Consider the following 17,152-nt stretch of genomic DNA (forward strand, 5'->3'; position numbering starts at 1 on the left):
CACACACATATATATATACTTAAATGTATATATTTAACATGGAATGGTAACATCAAATGCTTAGGTTCCGTGCAAACACATAACCTTTCCTGTGAAGGAAACATATTAATATTTAAGAACAAACCATGGAGAGTAACATGCAACAGCTGAGGGGAGGGAGGATGGGGTTGGGGCAGGGGACCCAGAGAAACACAAAGAATGTAAAGAACAAAAAGTGTCATTGACCTGATTTGTCAGAGCTGTTGCCTGTGATTGGAGTGATGGAGCAGCTGGGATTAGCCTTTGCGCTGTCCTTGGAAGAAACCATTTTGGGTTTATTTTTCGTTGCCTCTAGTGCTTTGACCTTCTTGGCATGTTTACTTCCTTTGTAGTGGGCCTCGGCCTGGCTCTACAAAGGAGAACAAATCAGGCTCATTTTTTTGCTACTTACAAACACCACAATGGATGATCATGCAGGAAAATATACATTCAATCCTAGGCACCACAGACAGTTACAACTCGGCACTCAACTATGCTTTTGGCATTTAATGAAGTGGTAGACCAGGTGCTAAGGAGGGTTTGCGTATTGAAACCTTCTCTACAGCACAGAGGACCTGTGTCTTTAAAAAACAGACATCATTGTGAGTGGACAATAGGGCCAGGGCACAATCACGAGGAAGGTGAGTTTTGTCATCAGCAGTGCCCTCCCACCACTGCCCATTGGGGTTACTTTTCAAACATCAGCTGGCAGCAAGATGCTTTGAGTGTCCTTCCACAAACATTCCGTTTTGGTTCCTTTCAGCTAAAAACCTGTTTGCTCTGCATCTACTTTCTTCTGGCTCTGCCTTGAGAGCTACTGATAGGACAAAGCAACCTACTGGTGAGTGGAAATGGAGCTACATTTTACAGTCATCTACATGTGCTTGATGCATCATTTTGAAAATTCCAGTTCCGAGAACAGATAATTTAAGCCACAAAGGAGAGACAGTCCTTGTTTCTAATCTCAGATGTGATTCTGAAGTCAAAACAGTTAGTGTTGCGTTCACTTATACACAAAGCATAGGTGGAACTGTGACTTCAATACTCGATCAAAAAGAAGAAAAGAGATCAAGACGAGTGACTACTAAAAATCTTTAAAAGACAAAAACAAATTACAGCAAAACAAGGAAACATTTAATCAATTTATTAGCATTTGGAAAATTTCTCTCTGCCTATACAATAAAGATTGTATATTTTGGGCACCTACACTAATACACAGATTAACAAAAGCATCTAAATATATTCACTTCAATTTCATTTTGAATAGACCCTGAAAGTAAAAACATGCAGTTGGTGAAAACAAAACAACAAAAAAAACCCAAATTAAAACATTTATTATATGGTATATTAGCTTAGTTATAAAGGTGAAATGGATAATAAACTTGTGAGTTTTCGTTACAGAATTTCTAAAATAATAACGTTAATGTCAGTTTTCCTTATATAACTGTATATATTTGAAGATGAGTATATTAATGTTTTCATTCATTTTCCCCAGCAAGCAGGATGCAGGTGGGGTGTGTGTGTGCCGCGCACATGTGTAAGTAGGTGGGCGGAAGTGACGATGGACAGAACGAGCCAGTTTTCAATTCTATATTTCAACTCAAGATACGTTAGTGATTTTTTCTTAGCATCAAACACTGATCGCCCGAGGTCAATAGCCTTATGTGGACTGGATACGGTATGAGTATCTTCTCATGAATGTCATTTTAGATCATCACCGGTTTATAATTGCTCTTAGGTGGTTTGCTCAAGGACTTCTCATCTTGTTCTCTGTCCATTTGGAAAAAAATAACGATCCCAAGGGAGGAGAAAAGTGGAACATAAGTTCTTTATTTATTACGAACCGGGAACGCTTAAATCCAGCTAATATAGATGGTTGGACACAAATTAAGAAAATATACAAAGAAGAATTTAAAAACTGATCACATGAAGAAATGATAATGACTAATGTTATGGAGCCTCTGCCAAGCTCAGTTCTAAATGGATTGTGTGTATTAGCCCATTTCGCCCGCATAATACTCTGAGAGGTAGGTACCATTATTAATCAGCATTTTGCAGGCGGGGAATGAGACACAGGGGAGCCAAGTGGCACCCCGAAAGTCACCCAGGTGGGTGCAGAGGCCGTTTCGCCGAGCTCGAGGGCTCGCACAGGGCCTCGCGCTGGGCTACAGCACAATTTTTTTTTTCATGATAGTCACACACAGAGAGAGAGGCAGAGACACAGGCAGAGGGAGAAGCAGGCTCCATGCACCGGGAGCCCGACGTGGGATTCGATCCCGGGTCTCCAGGATCGCGCCCTGGGCCAAAGGCAGGCGCTAAACCGCTGCGCCACCCAGGGGTCCCTACAGCACAATTTTAATCAAAGGAGAGAGTCGCACGCAGAGAAGGCTCCTGCTTCTAATGACTTGGTGACAGTCATGTCCTCACGGAAGTTCCCGTGAGGAGTGCAACCCTCCTTCACTGGGGAGAGCATGCCCCGCACAACGGTGGGCCCGTCCTCCCCGAGGAGCAGGGCAGGCTGCCTGGGAGGCGGGAACAATCCCGAAGCGGCATCGGGCGGCCCACGGACTCAGCCTCCCAAGTTTGCTGAAGGGCCAGGGTGGCCTGCACGGGGTTCTCTGCTAAGCCTCCCTGCCCAAGGCAAGCAGTGCCGTTTCCTCGTTGCAGGTTCCTGGCATCAGGGCACAAAGTTCACAGCCTCAGTTGGCACTGAGGTCCAGCTCCAGCAGCGACACCTGGCTGGGGGCCAAGCTAGAGACCCCGCGGTCGCCGCGATCGGGGGTCCTGGGGCTGTCACCGGGAGGGGTGGTGGCAGCCGGCCAGGGCAGCCCCGCTGTGTGCCATTCTGGGCGGCAGCACTTTGCTAGCCTCACGACTGCATCTGGGCCGTGTCAACAGCTCCTAAGCCCTGGGCAGGTCTTCAAGCGAAACCGGGACACTGTTAGCGCCACATTAACCCGACTGCATCATCCAGGGCTCTTCTGGGTCGGGGAGGGAAAGCAGCAGGGCCAAGAGCCAGCACACCCGGGAACGAGGACGCAACCAAGCCCAACCAGCGGTGGCTCTTGTGCCACTTGAGGGACCCGCCTGCCCGGCTGACTTGCTTTCCCCTCAGCGACTAAGGGGCAGACCCTGCCTGGCTGGCTCCACGGCCCCCTTGCTGCCCCCCCGGCCGGCCGCGGTGCCCCTGACCGCCGCGATCCAAGACGCCCCTGGCCGGGAACTGGCGGAGCAGAGCTGCTCAGCGCCACACTGACCTGCAGCACAAGAATTCCTCGGGGTCCAGGTTCTCCTCTCACGGGTCACCCCAGCAGCAACCAGACTACCTACCGGCAGAGGAGGAGCTGCGACAGGACGCCACATCCTGGGACCTCCTCTTCTGTTCACCTCCAGTTTTGTCACTAAAGCCTTTTGCTTTCCCAGATCCTCTCCATCTCTCAGGACCCCACCGGTCCAAACAAAAAGATAAACAAGGAGATGATGGATTGCTTTAAAAATAAAAACTGCTCTGAAATTCACCTGTGCTCGTATTTCTGGTTTTTCTCTTTTAAAAGACTTTATTTACTTATTCATGAGAGACACACAGAGAGAGGCAGAGACACAGGCCGAGGGAGAAGCAGGCTCCCTGCGGGGAGCTGGATGTGGGACTCGATCCCAGGACCCCGGGGTCACCACCTGAGCTGAAGGCAGACGCTCAACCCCTGAGCCACCCAGGTGCCCCCTATTTCTGGGTTTCACCTTACTTCTAATTTGTTTTTTAATATTTTATTTATTTATTTGACACAGAGAGAGAGAGAGCCAGAGAGCAGGGAGAGTGGCAGGCAGAGGCAGAGGGAGTAACAGGCTCCCCACTGTGCAGGGACCCCGATGCGGGCTCCTCCCCAAGACCCCAGGATCATGACCTGAGCCAAAAGCAGGTACTTAACTGACTGAGCCACCCAGGTGCCCCACCTTATTTCTAACTTGGACTTCAAAGACCTGCCTGGGATCTTGAAACATGATGGTAAACTGTGTTCACCTTTTACAGGAAAAAAACAAAACAAAAAGAAAAACAAAAAAAACCACACACTCCAAACAAAAACTTACAAAGTGCCTGGGGAAAAGCTATGTTACTAGAGAAATTCCTTAATGATTTATTTACCTGTAGAACTCACCTTGTTGCATTTTCAAAAGTAATTAGAACTCTTCCCTTCATTAAATAAAGTGCATCATTAAAACTATAGGTGCCTATTTTTCTGAGACCTGAGATTTCAGGATGTTAAGCAATGTTACATGGGAAATAGCAGAGGTCAGTTAATTTGCAGAAAAACTCTATATGCTAAATTAAAAAGATGCCAAATGAACTTCCATAAAAAGGGGTTACTCCAACAAGGAGAAAACATTATTATTATTGCATAAAAAATTAGTTAGTGCTTGCCATGTGCTAGACATGGAGAAAGATTAATAACAAAGGACCCTACTCACAAGAGTGGTTGAAGGAAAAGACATGCACGCAAATAACTGCAACTCAAAGCCCAGAGTGGAATTGTAAAAAGCAACAAAGAAGTATAGAAGTTGGGAGAGGCAGATCTCTTTAGACTGGAGGCATCATGGAAGCTTCATGAAAAAGAAGCATCGCAGCAGGTGGGGCCTGCTGTGGGGGGTGGTGTTCTAAAGTGGCAGGAGGGAGGAGAGGGAGGTATTTCAGACTAAGGGAACAGCATGTGGAGGGTTGTGAAGTCCTGTCAACTATGCAGTGTTCCCTGGGCACGTCCACTTTTCAGCACCACTAGAACACAGACATGTGAAAGGAACAACAGGGAAAGGCTGCTGCATTGTGCTGCCCTGAAAATTATTATCCCCTGTAAAACGGGAAATGTATAATAATGGTGTTCTACGATTAAAAAAACAAATATTCTTTTTGTAGGCATCTTATAGAGAAAATGGGTATAAAGTAAGATGTGGCTTTTGCATCACAGATTTTATCCTCTGCCCCAAACTATAATCCTATATTAAAACAACAACTAAATTATTTATATTAAAGCTGTAGTAATTGAGATAAAGAGAATGGCACTTTAAATACCATAGTTAAACATATTAGGAAACAAACTAAAGATTACTGAGTATTAGCTAAATAATTATTTGAATTTTTGCTTTAACATAGACTATAATTAACTATCAAAAGGCTTCTTGCATGTACTTGCTGCGTTGACAAAGTCACACACTCTGAGACAAGCTACTACGTATGAAACATAAGATGCACCCAAGAACAAGGCCTACTCAATCCAGAGATGGCTGGTAAGTCTTTCCACTGATATTTGTGATTTTAAGGCCTACAATATCAGTAATGACGTGCTACTGGCTTCGATGCGCATTTCATTCAATCCTCAATCCATTAGGATCCTTTGAAAACAAAGTCTACCCAAAATTATGATCAATATGGGATTTTTAGCTTGGAAGGACATAATGCTTTTGCTGATTTCTAGTCTATAGCTAAGTGAAACACTGCAGGTTGCTAAAAAGCCTGTTGAGAGTCGTCACATTGCATAACTCCAGGAGGGAGCGAGGGGTGTCTCCTGGATGCCTGCAAGACCAGGATTCTGGCCACATCATTTCACATTTAATGGCTTTACGGTACCTATGTAGGAAAACCCATCAAGTCCAAATATTTCTATGTTACTGACTCTCTAGAAACGTGGCTCTCCAGAAAGAAATGGTGTGCATTCTAGACTGCTAACTCTTTCGGGGCCTAATTTAAATTCTATCAAATATCATTAGACAAAAATGAAGTTCTTGGCTGCTGCTGCTTTAAAATGCCCTACTTAAATACATGAGCATCACATACATACTTGTTCACATTATCAAAATCTCCCCATGTAGGCAGATTAACTCATTTCTTAAAATGCTAACTAAGATCTTTAAAGTGGGCTTCAAGTTTTCAAGTTAATTTTTCAAATGCAGCCAGCTACAAGTCTTGATGCTAGTGTTTCTGGTGCATGATTCACTGGTGTAATTACTTTATACATTAAAACATGGAGAAGCTATAAATGGACCTAACAACTATGACAGAATTTATATAATGAATTAGGAAAACACTACAGTTTGAGTTTAAAATCATCTAGAATACAGCAAAAAGTGACTTTTTTTTAAAGAAAAAGTGTTTTAAAAAAATTTGTTTCTTGTAGAGTTCCAAGTGAACAAAATTTTACATCATTTTCCCAGTGTTTTATATTTCAATTAGGTGAAGATGGATTATTAATTTTAGATGATTCCCAGCAATCTAAGATTCTTTCCTTCAATATCCAATTATACCCTGTGTTTCCCATTTAGGATTAAGTACAACAGGCCATTAAAGAGATAGTTATATGAGCTTCACTATGTCAACTGTGATCTGAGCCTCAAACTTCTTTCAGATAAAACCAAATCATTTCATTTCATTGAATTTTGTTCTCTCCATCTGTCCTCTCTCTTTTTTCAAATTAGGCCATAGTTTAAAAACAACTCAACCATATATGTGTCAAGGTAAAGTTTGTCCCAGAATATTAATTTCCAAATGCTATTCATGAGTATTGCAAATTAGAGAGATTATATTTTGAAAAAGATTTTTCCCCCATCAACTTCAGGGAAGGGGGTTTATGAGAATTTTTTCAACATAAATAATGGATAAGAAAATGAGGCTTATTTAATGCCACAATTTCTTTAATATCATCAGAATTTAGTTAGGAATTCCACAAAAAGTATCTGAAATGCTTACCCTAAGAAAATAAGACTGCCTACTTCTCCATTTCATATTACATTACAATTTTGAAAGGTATATTTACTTGGTCTTCTGAGCTGGGGGTCAATATCTGAGTCAATTTAATGATAAATGTATGTGTAAACTCCTAGTATTTGCTCTGGAGTTCAGCTGAAGCAAGATGAAGTGTAAATAAACCCTGGCAAAATATGCCCTTAACTTCTCTCTCAAACCATGAGGGGAGCAAATCATGAACTCCACACAGAATGCATTTAGAAACCAGATTCTCTAAGTTATTATGCTGAAAATGGGAAAATTAGTGTTCTGTACACTAACATAATCTTGAATATGAAATAATGAGAACGCTTATTATTTATAAGAATACTCAAAGAATTATGCATATGGGGACCTAATGCGTTAAGAACTTTTAAATCTTAGAATTTTTATGAAACACATGGATACCATCTTTTATTTTTATATAATATACTACTAAACATTAAGGATTTAGTAATAATTACTTAATATTCTTAAGTCATTTATTTTATGATTTTCCCCAAAGTATTCCAAGTGGAAATTGTCTGCCTCTCCCTAATTATTTTCACGTTTTATATTAAACCAGGAAATTCCAGTTAATAATTCTCAGCTACCTTGAAATATAAAGAAGGGTATCTCAGAGTTTATAGTGATTTCACAGTTACATCCTAAGTATCTAACATGTGTGAGTGCTGCTCTCTTTCAGTGGGGAAATGGATTGCCATTATGTGCTTTATAAGAGCGATTTTTGGTACTCAATGATAAGTAATGCAATATAATTCAAATCTACGCATTAAAGCTGTGACTCTCCAGCTAACTAATTCAAGTCTTCTGATGGTCTTTTAAATTAGGCTCCCAGGCTTCCACACATTAATTTTTAATCAGTCTAGAAGGTATTACATTTACTTCCATTTCCATATTAAAGAAATTTACATAAATGATAGAAAATAAATCTAAAATTAGAATTTGCTTTATGTCTCCTTATATTTGATATATAATATCTCTAAAGTAGACAAAAGTGGCAGAGTAACTTTATAAGTGCAATGACTAGAAAATTGGCTGAAGAATGGCTTTGGTAGTATTTCATATATGTTTCATATGTTATTTATTTATCATTACTCATTAGAAAATCTCTTTTACAGAATGGTTTGTTGTAAAACTCATACCACAGAGCCCTACACCAATTTTTAAAACCAAGCAGATATTTTATAATTCAAAATTAAGTGAATATGCAAATGTAAAGATTAATACCATATCCTTTCAAAACATACAGATAAAACTAAGAAAAAATAATGAAACTGTACATATTTAGTGGTCACTTAGCCAATCTGAGTCATATTAAGGTTGTCTCTACTCTAAAAATACCAGATTAAATGAGAAATTTTCATTCCAGATTAATCTGGTCAAACTTCTCACATATGTGATACTGGTCTCCTGGAGGCAAAACTAAAATAAAACCGCCTTTAGCTTTGATTTACCCATAAATACAAAATATTTCACTATAATCAGCCAAGTGGACCTCTCATTTCTGATTCTGTGTGATATTCTCTAGAAGTTCTATTCACCAATAACAGTCACAATAAAGGTTGTTCATATAATATATGATAATCATTAATGTAAAATCTGACTCACTCATCTTGGAGTCTTCTAAAGTGTCTATTATATGGTACAGACTCAATAAAAAGTTTTTGAATTGAATATAATATATATGGACAGAGTAGGGAAAATCTTCTAAAAGCATGAATTTAAAGCTGAGAGCCCATTCGTTCTTTTATTCAACAAATGCACATCAAAAACCTGTTATGTTTGAGGCATCATTCTAAGTGCTGTGAGATGCAGGTCTAGTAAAACTTACATTCTAGCATGGGGGATAATAAAATAAAAATGTACATATATGTATATATATTTAGGTGATTAAATTAAGTAATAAAGGATACATTTATGAGTATGTTAGGTCATGCTATAAAAGGTCAAGAAAGGTAAGAAGGATAGACTCTGATGGGATGGGGTACCATTTTAGGTGTCGAGATAAGTCTTTGTATTGAGGGGACATTTTCAGAGAGACCCAAATGAAGTGAGGGAGTTAGCCAGGTAGATGGATGGTGGAAAAGCATCTCAGGTCCAGGAAACAGCAAATGGCCAGTGTAAGGATTTTGACTTTAATCTGAGGAGCTGGGGAATCTCTGCAGTGGTTTGGGCAAACAAGTAACCTTGTCTGACTTCTGTTTATAAAATGGTAACTCTGGTTATTGTGTGGAGTACAAGCTGTGTGTATATGGTGAGGGGGCAGAGGTTGAGGCAAAGTTTAAAAGGAGGGTGTTACAATCATTCAGGCAAGAGATAAATAGGGTTCAAAATTAAATCCCACTGAAGGATCAGAAATGCTTCAAAAGAATGACTTTCTTAACTAATAGTTTTATTATTGGGCAGATTTGTAATCTTTGAACTTGAATCAACCATGATTTCTATAGAAGTTTGTGACCGATCAGCTAACCATTACTTTTGTTACTTTAAAATTTAAATTGTGTTTATTTTTTGTGTAGGTGATACGACCAACATACTTCAAAAGTGTATTAAAAAGCATATGCAGTGAAAAGTCTACCTCTTAGACTCAGCAACTAGTTGTCACTTTCTGTGTGTCCTGCCCCAGATAATTTACATGCCTGTCAAGCAAATATATACGTATGTTTATATTTTGAATTCTTCCATTTGCTGCTCTGTATTTTGCTTTTTCTTCTTAGCAATCAATGTTAGAGATTTTTTAATGATTAACAAGTTTCCTAACTTTTTAAGTGGTTGGGGATATTTATTCCAATATATGAATGAACTGTAATTTATTTCAACAGCATCTTCTTGATGGTTATTTAGGTTGTTTCCAAAGTTGTGCTATCACCTATGATGCTAAAATAGGCATTAGATGCTTCAAATGAATCTTCTTCTTCTTTTACAACTAGACATGATTCTGTATTTTTTAAAGTACTTTAATTGAATTAGAGATACAGGATTTTCTTAATTAGTTTCCATACCCTAATTAGTGATTATGGATATACTATAGTTGTATGTTTTCCTAAATATGTTACTGGTAATCGGGTAACAAAATTAGCAGTCCTGCCCCAAGGTTAATAAAACAGTATGAAAATTATAGAAAAGAAAGGGCCTTGAGATGGGCCTTCAATAATGGAAAGGGATTTGAAGGCAACAGATCACGCTCCCAATAACACCATGACAAGAAAATATATCTGGAAAAAACAATTTATGTCTCTGGGAAATGTGAATAATCAGTTTGAAATGTGGGCTGGGGTAGAGTAGGAGTGGAAGAGCAGGTTAGGAAGGGAAGTGCCCTATTATTTAGGCCTGAAATATGAAGTACTGGGAAGGTAGTTAACAAATAGCATAACAAATAAGGGGTAAGGGGTAATGAGAAGCCACTGAAGGCTTATGTTCAGCAGCCTGATAGCAACAAAGACCTATTATAAGGAAAGGAAAGACAGGAGAGTAAGACCTAGGAAGTTCTTACTGCAGCAAGACAGGGAGTAATGGTGTTCAAAACATAGATTTCAAATTTCAGGGGCAGTATAAACCAAAAGCCAGAGCTTTTTATAGAAATAGGAGCTATTCCTCCTATTAAGGCAAGTCTCTCAACTCAAAGACGCTGTTCCTTTTTCCCTTCCCTAAGCCTATCATGTGTGTTTTTTTGTTTTTTTGTTTTTTGTTTTACATTTATATTCAATCCTTCTCTCCCAAATAAATCCTTATGATCTAATCTCCCCAAGCTCTAATCTCCCCAACCCCAAATGAATCATCTTTCAACTCACATTCACTGCTAACTTTTCACCCTATCACGCTGCTCCCTTTCACAGAGTAATTTAAATTGTATGCACATCTTCATTTTCTCTACTTGAATCTGGTTCATCTTAATTCCCTGAAACAGATATCACCGAGACACTGATGCCCTATAGGCTAAAACCAAGAACATTTTTCATTCCTCATCTTGCTTGAGCAATAGGGTGCACCTGACCCTGCTGACCTCTTGCCTCTTCTTTGGAAGGCATTCTTTCACAGGCTCTTTCTTAGGTCGCTGTTCCCCTACCTTCCTTTCACAAGCATTTGCAGGCTTGTCCTGCAACCCCTTGAACCACCCCCCCCCCCCCCATCCAGTCACTGAGTGTTGATATATTCCAAAATTCAGTTGTTGGCCTTGTCTTCTTACCAAAACCTTCCAATCAAGAGATCAGTCTTATTCCCTATCTGCCTCTACACTAATAATTTCCTGGTTTCTATCTCTCCAGTCTACATCTCTTCTGAGCTCCAGACCTAGCCTATCCTTTTGGATAACTCAAAGCACTTCAAACATAAGTTCAAAACCAAACTCCTGTGATACCAGACAAGTGATTCACTCAAAGGCCCCTCTTGCTCCCTTGCAGTCTGTTCTCCACATGGCAGGCAGCCAGAGTGATATTTTCAAAATGCAAATCTGATCATGTCATTCCTCTGCTTAAGATCCTCAACACCTTTTCACTATTAGTGGTTTAAAGTCTAAAATAATCATATGCAAGACCTGCATGGCCTACTTGTACCTCTACCTCTAGTTTCATTTGGTAGTAGCTCTCTCTTATTTCCTGAGGAACTGAAATATAATTACGGTACCATCCTTTTGTACATGCCTAAAACACTATCCCTTTTCTCTCTTCCTAATTAATTCCTATTCATCCTCAGAACCCAGCTCAAATATTTCTTCCTTAGGAAGCCTTCCATGATCCCTCAGACCAGGCCACATCTTAACTCTTTAAATTCCTTTCTTCATAGCATATCTCACAACTAAAAGTAAGTTATGAATTTTTATAATTTGATTAAAGAATGTCTCCCCCCATCAGACAATAACCTTCATTAATTAGGCTTGTACTTCTAAGACTTTTGCTTTTCATTGTATCTCTTGTACTTAACACGCTGCCTGAGACATTCTGGGCGTTTCACAGATACTTATTTCATGGACAGATGAATGAATGAATGAATGAATGAATGGAGAAAGAATCTTTATTACTTGGCAAAGTATTAAAGTAAGGATTGAAGAAAAGTAATTTCACTCTAAAAGTTTCAGGCCCAAATGACTGGGAAAATGGTGAAATGATTAACAAAAAAAATGCAGTTGTAGTGCATATAGTGCATGAGGAACTGTGTGGAGGAAAATGAAAACTCATTTGGGGCATCTTCTATTTAGGCTGCTAATGGGTGCAGGGCCGAGGTCCAACAAAGAAATGCAAATGCAAATGCAAATGCTCAACCCCCTGAGCAGAGGGGCTGGGGCTAGAGACACACATCTGAGAACCACTTGGTAAGATGATAATGCACCTCTCTGGGAATGGATGAGATTCCTGAGGAATTAAGTAGAGAGGTGAGAAAAACCTACCTGAGGAGAGAATTTTGTAAAACAGTTCTATTTAATAGATAAGATGAGGGAGAGAAGTCTGTACCAGGTACAGAAAAGCCACCAGAAAAGCTGGATATACAAGAAAGTAGTAAAACACAGAAGTCAAGGGAAGTAAAAAGTAAAGATAAAGAAAGGAACAAAGAAAAAAAATACATACATACACACAACTATCAAAGACAAACTATAAAAAAAAAAACAAAGACAAACTATAGTCTTACTGAAGTACAGTAACATCTTAAATGTTAAAATATTTTTCTATGATTTCAAAATAATCTCATAAAATAACTGCAAAATATGGCATGAGGTCTTTATGTCCTAGACGAATATTTGATATAATGTGCACAGAAAAGTAGTAGCCATGTTAGTGTGAAATAAAGGATCTATTTATAGCTACTGCCCCAAGGAAATCATAGTGCCTCACCCATCACTTCAAAGAAGTGAGGAATGCAGAGCCATAGACGGAACACAGCAGCCTGAATACCCGAACACAATGTCAGGTTACAAAAATCACTCTGAATTCAATAATAAAAATAGTGACAAATAGTTTTTTCTTTAAAATTTTTATTTATTTATTTGAGAGGGAGAGAGAGAACATGAGCGGGGGAGGAGCAGAGGGAGAAGCAGGCTCCTGCTGAGCAGGGAGCCCAACATGGCATGGGACCCTGAGACCATGACCTGAGCCCAAGCAGATACTTAGCTGACTGAGCCACCCAGGCGCCCCAGGATAGTGACAAATAGTTAACATTTATTATTTGCTGTGTACCAGACACTGTGCTAAGTACTTTATGGACAGGATCTCATTTAATCCTCATAAAACCATGTGAAGCAAGTATTGTTAGCCCAAGAGACTCTGAAAAGTCAGTAACTGTCCAGTATTACACTGCCAGGAATGACAGACCCTGGATTCAAACCCAGGATTAAAAGATTAGAGTCTTAATCAGTACATCATTGAAGCAAGCCCCAAACCCAGAATCAAAAGGGCCTTCACAGGAGAAGATCCAAAACAAAACAGAATAGACTCTCCCTTAGTCATTCTGGAAAAGATGACCTTCATTTCCTTAGGATAATCTAGAGGTGAAAATAGGTCTGGGGATGTGCCCTTAAAGGTCATTGAAGGTAAAGTTTTCATTGTAGAGAATGGATTCAATAATTCTCAACCAACCCTAGGATGTCATAAATTATAGATAAAAAAAAATCCCCTTTAGTACCACTTATTAATTCAAGAAATATCTATACACACTTCCTGCCAGGCACCAAGGAGACAGCAATACACAAAGCACGCTCCCTGTCCTTTAGATCCAACCAGAGTGTGTGTGTATGTGCTAGAAACAGATATTTAAACAAATGGTCACATAAATGAAGATCTCTTTACCAATTGTGATACATTTCATAAAGAAAAAATAGTGGGTGTTATAAAATTATTACTGGGAATGAGTCTAGCTTAGATCAGGGAGCTGAGAAAAGCTTCTGTAAGGAGGAGACATTTAGGTGACACCTGAAAGAGGAGAATGGACTAGCCCAAAGTGGGAGGGGCTTCTAGCCGTTGTGGCTGCAGCCTTAGGAACAAAGGGGCAAGTGGTCAGAGTAGACTAGAAATGTGTGTAACTGGTTAGAAGCCTGAATGTTAAGAATTCTAGGTGACTAACAGGGTGAAGATTTTGGTGTCAAGAGGGGCCGTAATAATCTGAGTACCTCGTGCTTCCTCCAGATTGCTGACCGACTTCCGCCTACGATTCAAAGCAGTGGATTGAGGAAGGGGTCACCAGTTGGTATGATTTTGGGGGTGTGACTGCTTGATCAGTCTCAATGTGGAATGAGCAAACTCCTAACAGCCCAATCACTAGGTTATTGGTAAAATGATTCTTAAACACTGTGGTTTTCTCATTTGTCTATCAAGATAACAAGATAACACTAGGTCAGAACACAGAATCCGTGATTTATTGATAATTCAGTGAATTTGGTCAGTGCAGATAACTAAATTGGCTAAACATCCCTCAAAGCAATGTGTCTATGGCCTGAAACATAAAATGTAGATAATATCTAAGTTAAGACACTCAACTCAGAAGACTTTCAGAGAGAGGTGCCTGAGTGGTTCAGTGGCTTAGGTGTGTCTGACTCTTGATTTCAGCTCAGGTCATGATCTCAGGGTTGTGAGATCGAGCCCTGCCTCGGGCTTATGCTCAGCCCAGAGTCTGCTTGGGATTGTCTCCCTCTGCCCCACCACATCCTCCTCCCCAACCACAAACTCACTCTCTTTTTAAAAAAAAAAAAAAAAAAACAACTTTCAGAGAAATGTTAATCAAGTCACAAATACAATACATTCATTTACTTTAAAAAAGAGAATAGTATTAGATATTATGAAGTGGTTTAATTTCAGAAAAACCTCAATAATGTAGACTAATTTGAGTTAAGGGTATAATGAAATGGTAAAAAGAAAAAGTTAAAAAGGTAGAACATTTTTAACATTTTGGAAGAAATACGGTTAGTTGATAACTATTAGGTACCAGAGACTCTTAGGTGACTTGTTAAAATATATAAGAATTATTTTAGATGATATCATTCCTTATATTTTAATGAGTGCCCATAAAATGTTTAAGCCTGAAAAAAATCGGTTCCATCTGTATTCTAAATCTCTATGCTTCAATCTTCTTTGCAACACTCATTTGCATTATCTTTGAAGAAAGAATTTGGACCAAACAAAAGTACAATTCAGCCTATACCTGAATGATCACACATTCCTAATTAATGTAGTCCAAATTAATAAGAATTTATTGCACCTATAAAAATGGAAATTTATGCAAAAGACAATTACCTAATATTTAGATCTTTAGAAAACTAGCTTGAAGAGAATGTCTTTCAGATATTCAAATTTTGTATTTTTTATCTACATCTGCAAACTCAGTAATTCTATTCTGGCATTTTACAAATATAGATACTCATCATTTTCTCAGCATTTACAGATGTTAATGAATACCCCCTTCTATGACCATCTGTGTAAAGTGTATAAATTAAATCATAAAAAGATTGTTGGTATTTTAGTTTAAAAATGCATAAAGGGCATTTTGTTGCCTTAAACAATTTAAATTACAAAACTATAACAGGCAGCCCAATTAGTGAATCTATCCTTTTCTATTCCTCGTGAATGATATAAGAAAAGTCAATAAAAAATCATGACATAAACAAATAAATAATCACATAAAAGGATTCCATAGGTGTCTCTCAAATAATATAGAGTGGTTATTTTCTTTCCAGAGCAAAAACCAGATAATCACCTCAAGCTCCCGGGTCGGGGATAATGAAAGCTACATTTCAGAGAATACTCAGTGGGCAGTATCAAAGATAAAAAGAAAACTGCTGATTGTAAGTCAGTACTACATATTTTGCATGTTGAGTGTAGCATGCATTTAAAGCAGAACTAGAATTCCTAAAAATTGAATAACAAATGTCAGTGGTACGCTGAGAGTGAGGCTATCTACCTCAGGTCCAGGAAATAAGGGGTTGTACTGTCTATAAGTAATTTAAAGGTAATAATAAAACTTTCAGACTAAGTGACTAATACAGTGGCAGCTGTAAGGTATCAAGAGCGGCTGTAGTCAAATGATTACAGAAGGCCTCCTCCTTCTGACTACATATCAATACATGCTGGCAATTCTAAATGTAGTTATAAAATAATCTTCCTGAAAATAAAAATTGTTCATCTACATTCTAAACCATTGCTGTGGTTATAGCTGAATTTTAATAATAAATATGCAGCTTAAAATCAGCACATTTTTGTCACTTCTCTTTTAATTAACTTCATGGAAGTTAAGATAGAGAACTTGCTGTTATATAATTGAACTTCCAATGCACAATGACTCTGCTAACCTATTATTTTGAAAGTAAGATCCTAACGATTAAAAATCATTTAAGTTCGTTTCAGATGTAGTTCAAGTTTGTAAGCTCTGTGCAGCTCACACCCTGGCATTTCAATAGTCAATCGGCACTAAACGAGGCTAGCACAGTGATTGTAAAGACAACGAAATAGAACTTGACATACTTCAGTTCTCTGATTTTACATGACTGCTTAGAATTTTTATTTGTGCTTAAAATTTCGGAGTGAGATGGTACCACCTGTGAGGTGCATTATTCTTGCTTGGTGAATATGAATTTTAGCTTCTACATGACATATTTTACTGATTTTATTGGCTAATATCTTTACAATTGAACAATTGAAACTTCTGCCTTTTTTAAAGTTATGTGCTTTAAAGCTAAGCAATGAAGAACAAACTATCCGCGGTGCGATTTAGCACATATGAAATTGCATCTTTCGTGTAACTCTGATTTTACTATAATTCACTTATTCCTTACTATAATATTATTCATCATTGTGACAGAATAATAGGTAGGTTTGAAATTTTGTCTCTTTAAAAAATATATTAATATAAATAAAAAGGATCAATCCTTTACTTTTTTCCCTTTTTGTACTATAATATTAAGTGGTCTAGTCATATATTAAAACTTTATTACAAGTCTCTGAGCTTTTTATTCTGGCTTTTCTTATTAATGTAAATTTATATTTTTTTCTGAAAGTGACTATTCTATAGAGGGGATGTTAACATTATCTGCTTCTGGCATCAGCTATGTTTAGGTATACCTCTGATAAAGTGCTACGGTTTTATTTACAAGAGCTAAGTACACTTCTATCTGAAGGGAACACAAATTAGTAAGAGTCAAACCATATTCTCTGCCCCCCAAAGTCATAACCTGAACAGAATGACTTATTCTTGGGAGTTCTTGCTCATCAGAATTGTCCTCTGAGAGGGAATACATTTGCTCTCCCTGTGCACCAGAAGGCAAAACGGAAGAGAGAGAGAGAGAGAGAGAGAGAGAGAGAGAGAGAGAAAAGACTAAGGTTTCATTTCATTTCAGTTTTCTTTCCTTTCCTTTCCGTTCCTTTTCCTTCCCCTCTTCTTTCCTTC

The 17,152-nt window shown here is 38.5% G+C and overlaps 1 protein-coding gene across 16 annotated transcripts in view; it reads right to left on the reverse strand.

Moving 5' to 3' along the window:
- The window catches only part of ZNF385B (zinc finger protein 385B), a 367,591-nt gene that overhangs the window by 27,907 nt on the left and 322,532 nt on the right, over window positions 1–17,152 (reverse strand). For all 16 annotated transcript variants that reach the window (XM_072752075.1, XM_072752074.1, XM_072752086.1 and 13 more), the window contains one exon: window positions 226–388. In XM_072752075.1, the coding sequence (XP_072608176.1) occupies window positions 226–388 (163 nt within the window). The remainder of the gene's footprint in view (window positions 1–225; window positions 389–17,152) is intronic.

This window comes from Vulpes vulpes, chromosome 3, assembly GCF_048418805.1.
Source record: "Vulpes vulpes isolate BD-2025 chromosome 3, VulVul3, whole genome shotgun sequence".
NCBI classification, from domain to species: Eukaryota; Metazoa; Chordata; class Mammalia; order Carnivora; family Canidae; genus Vulpes; species Vulpes vulpes.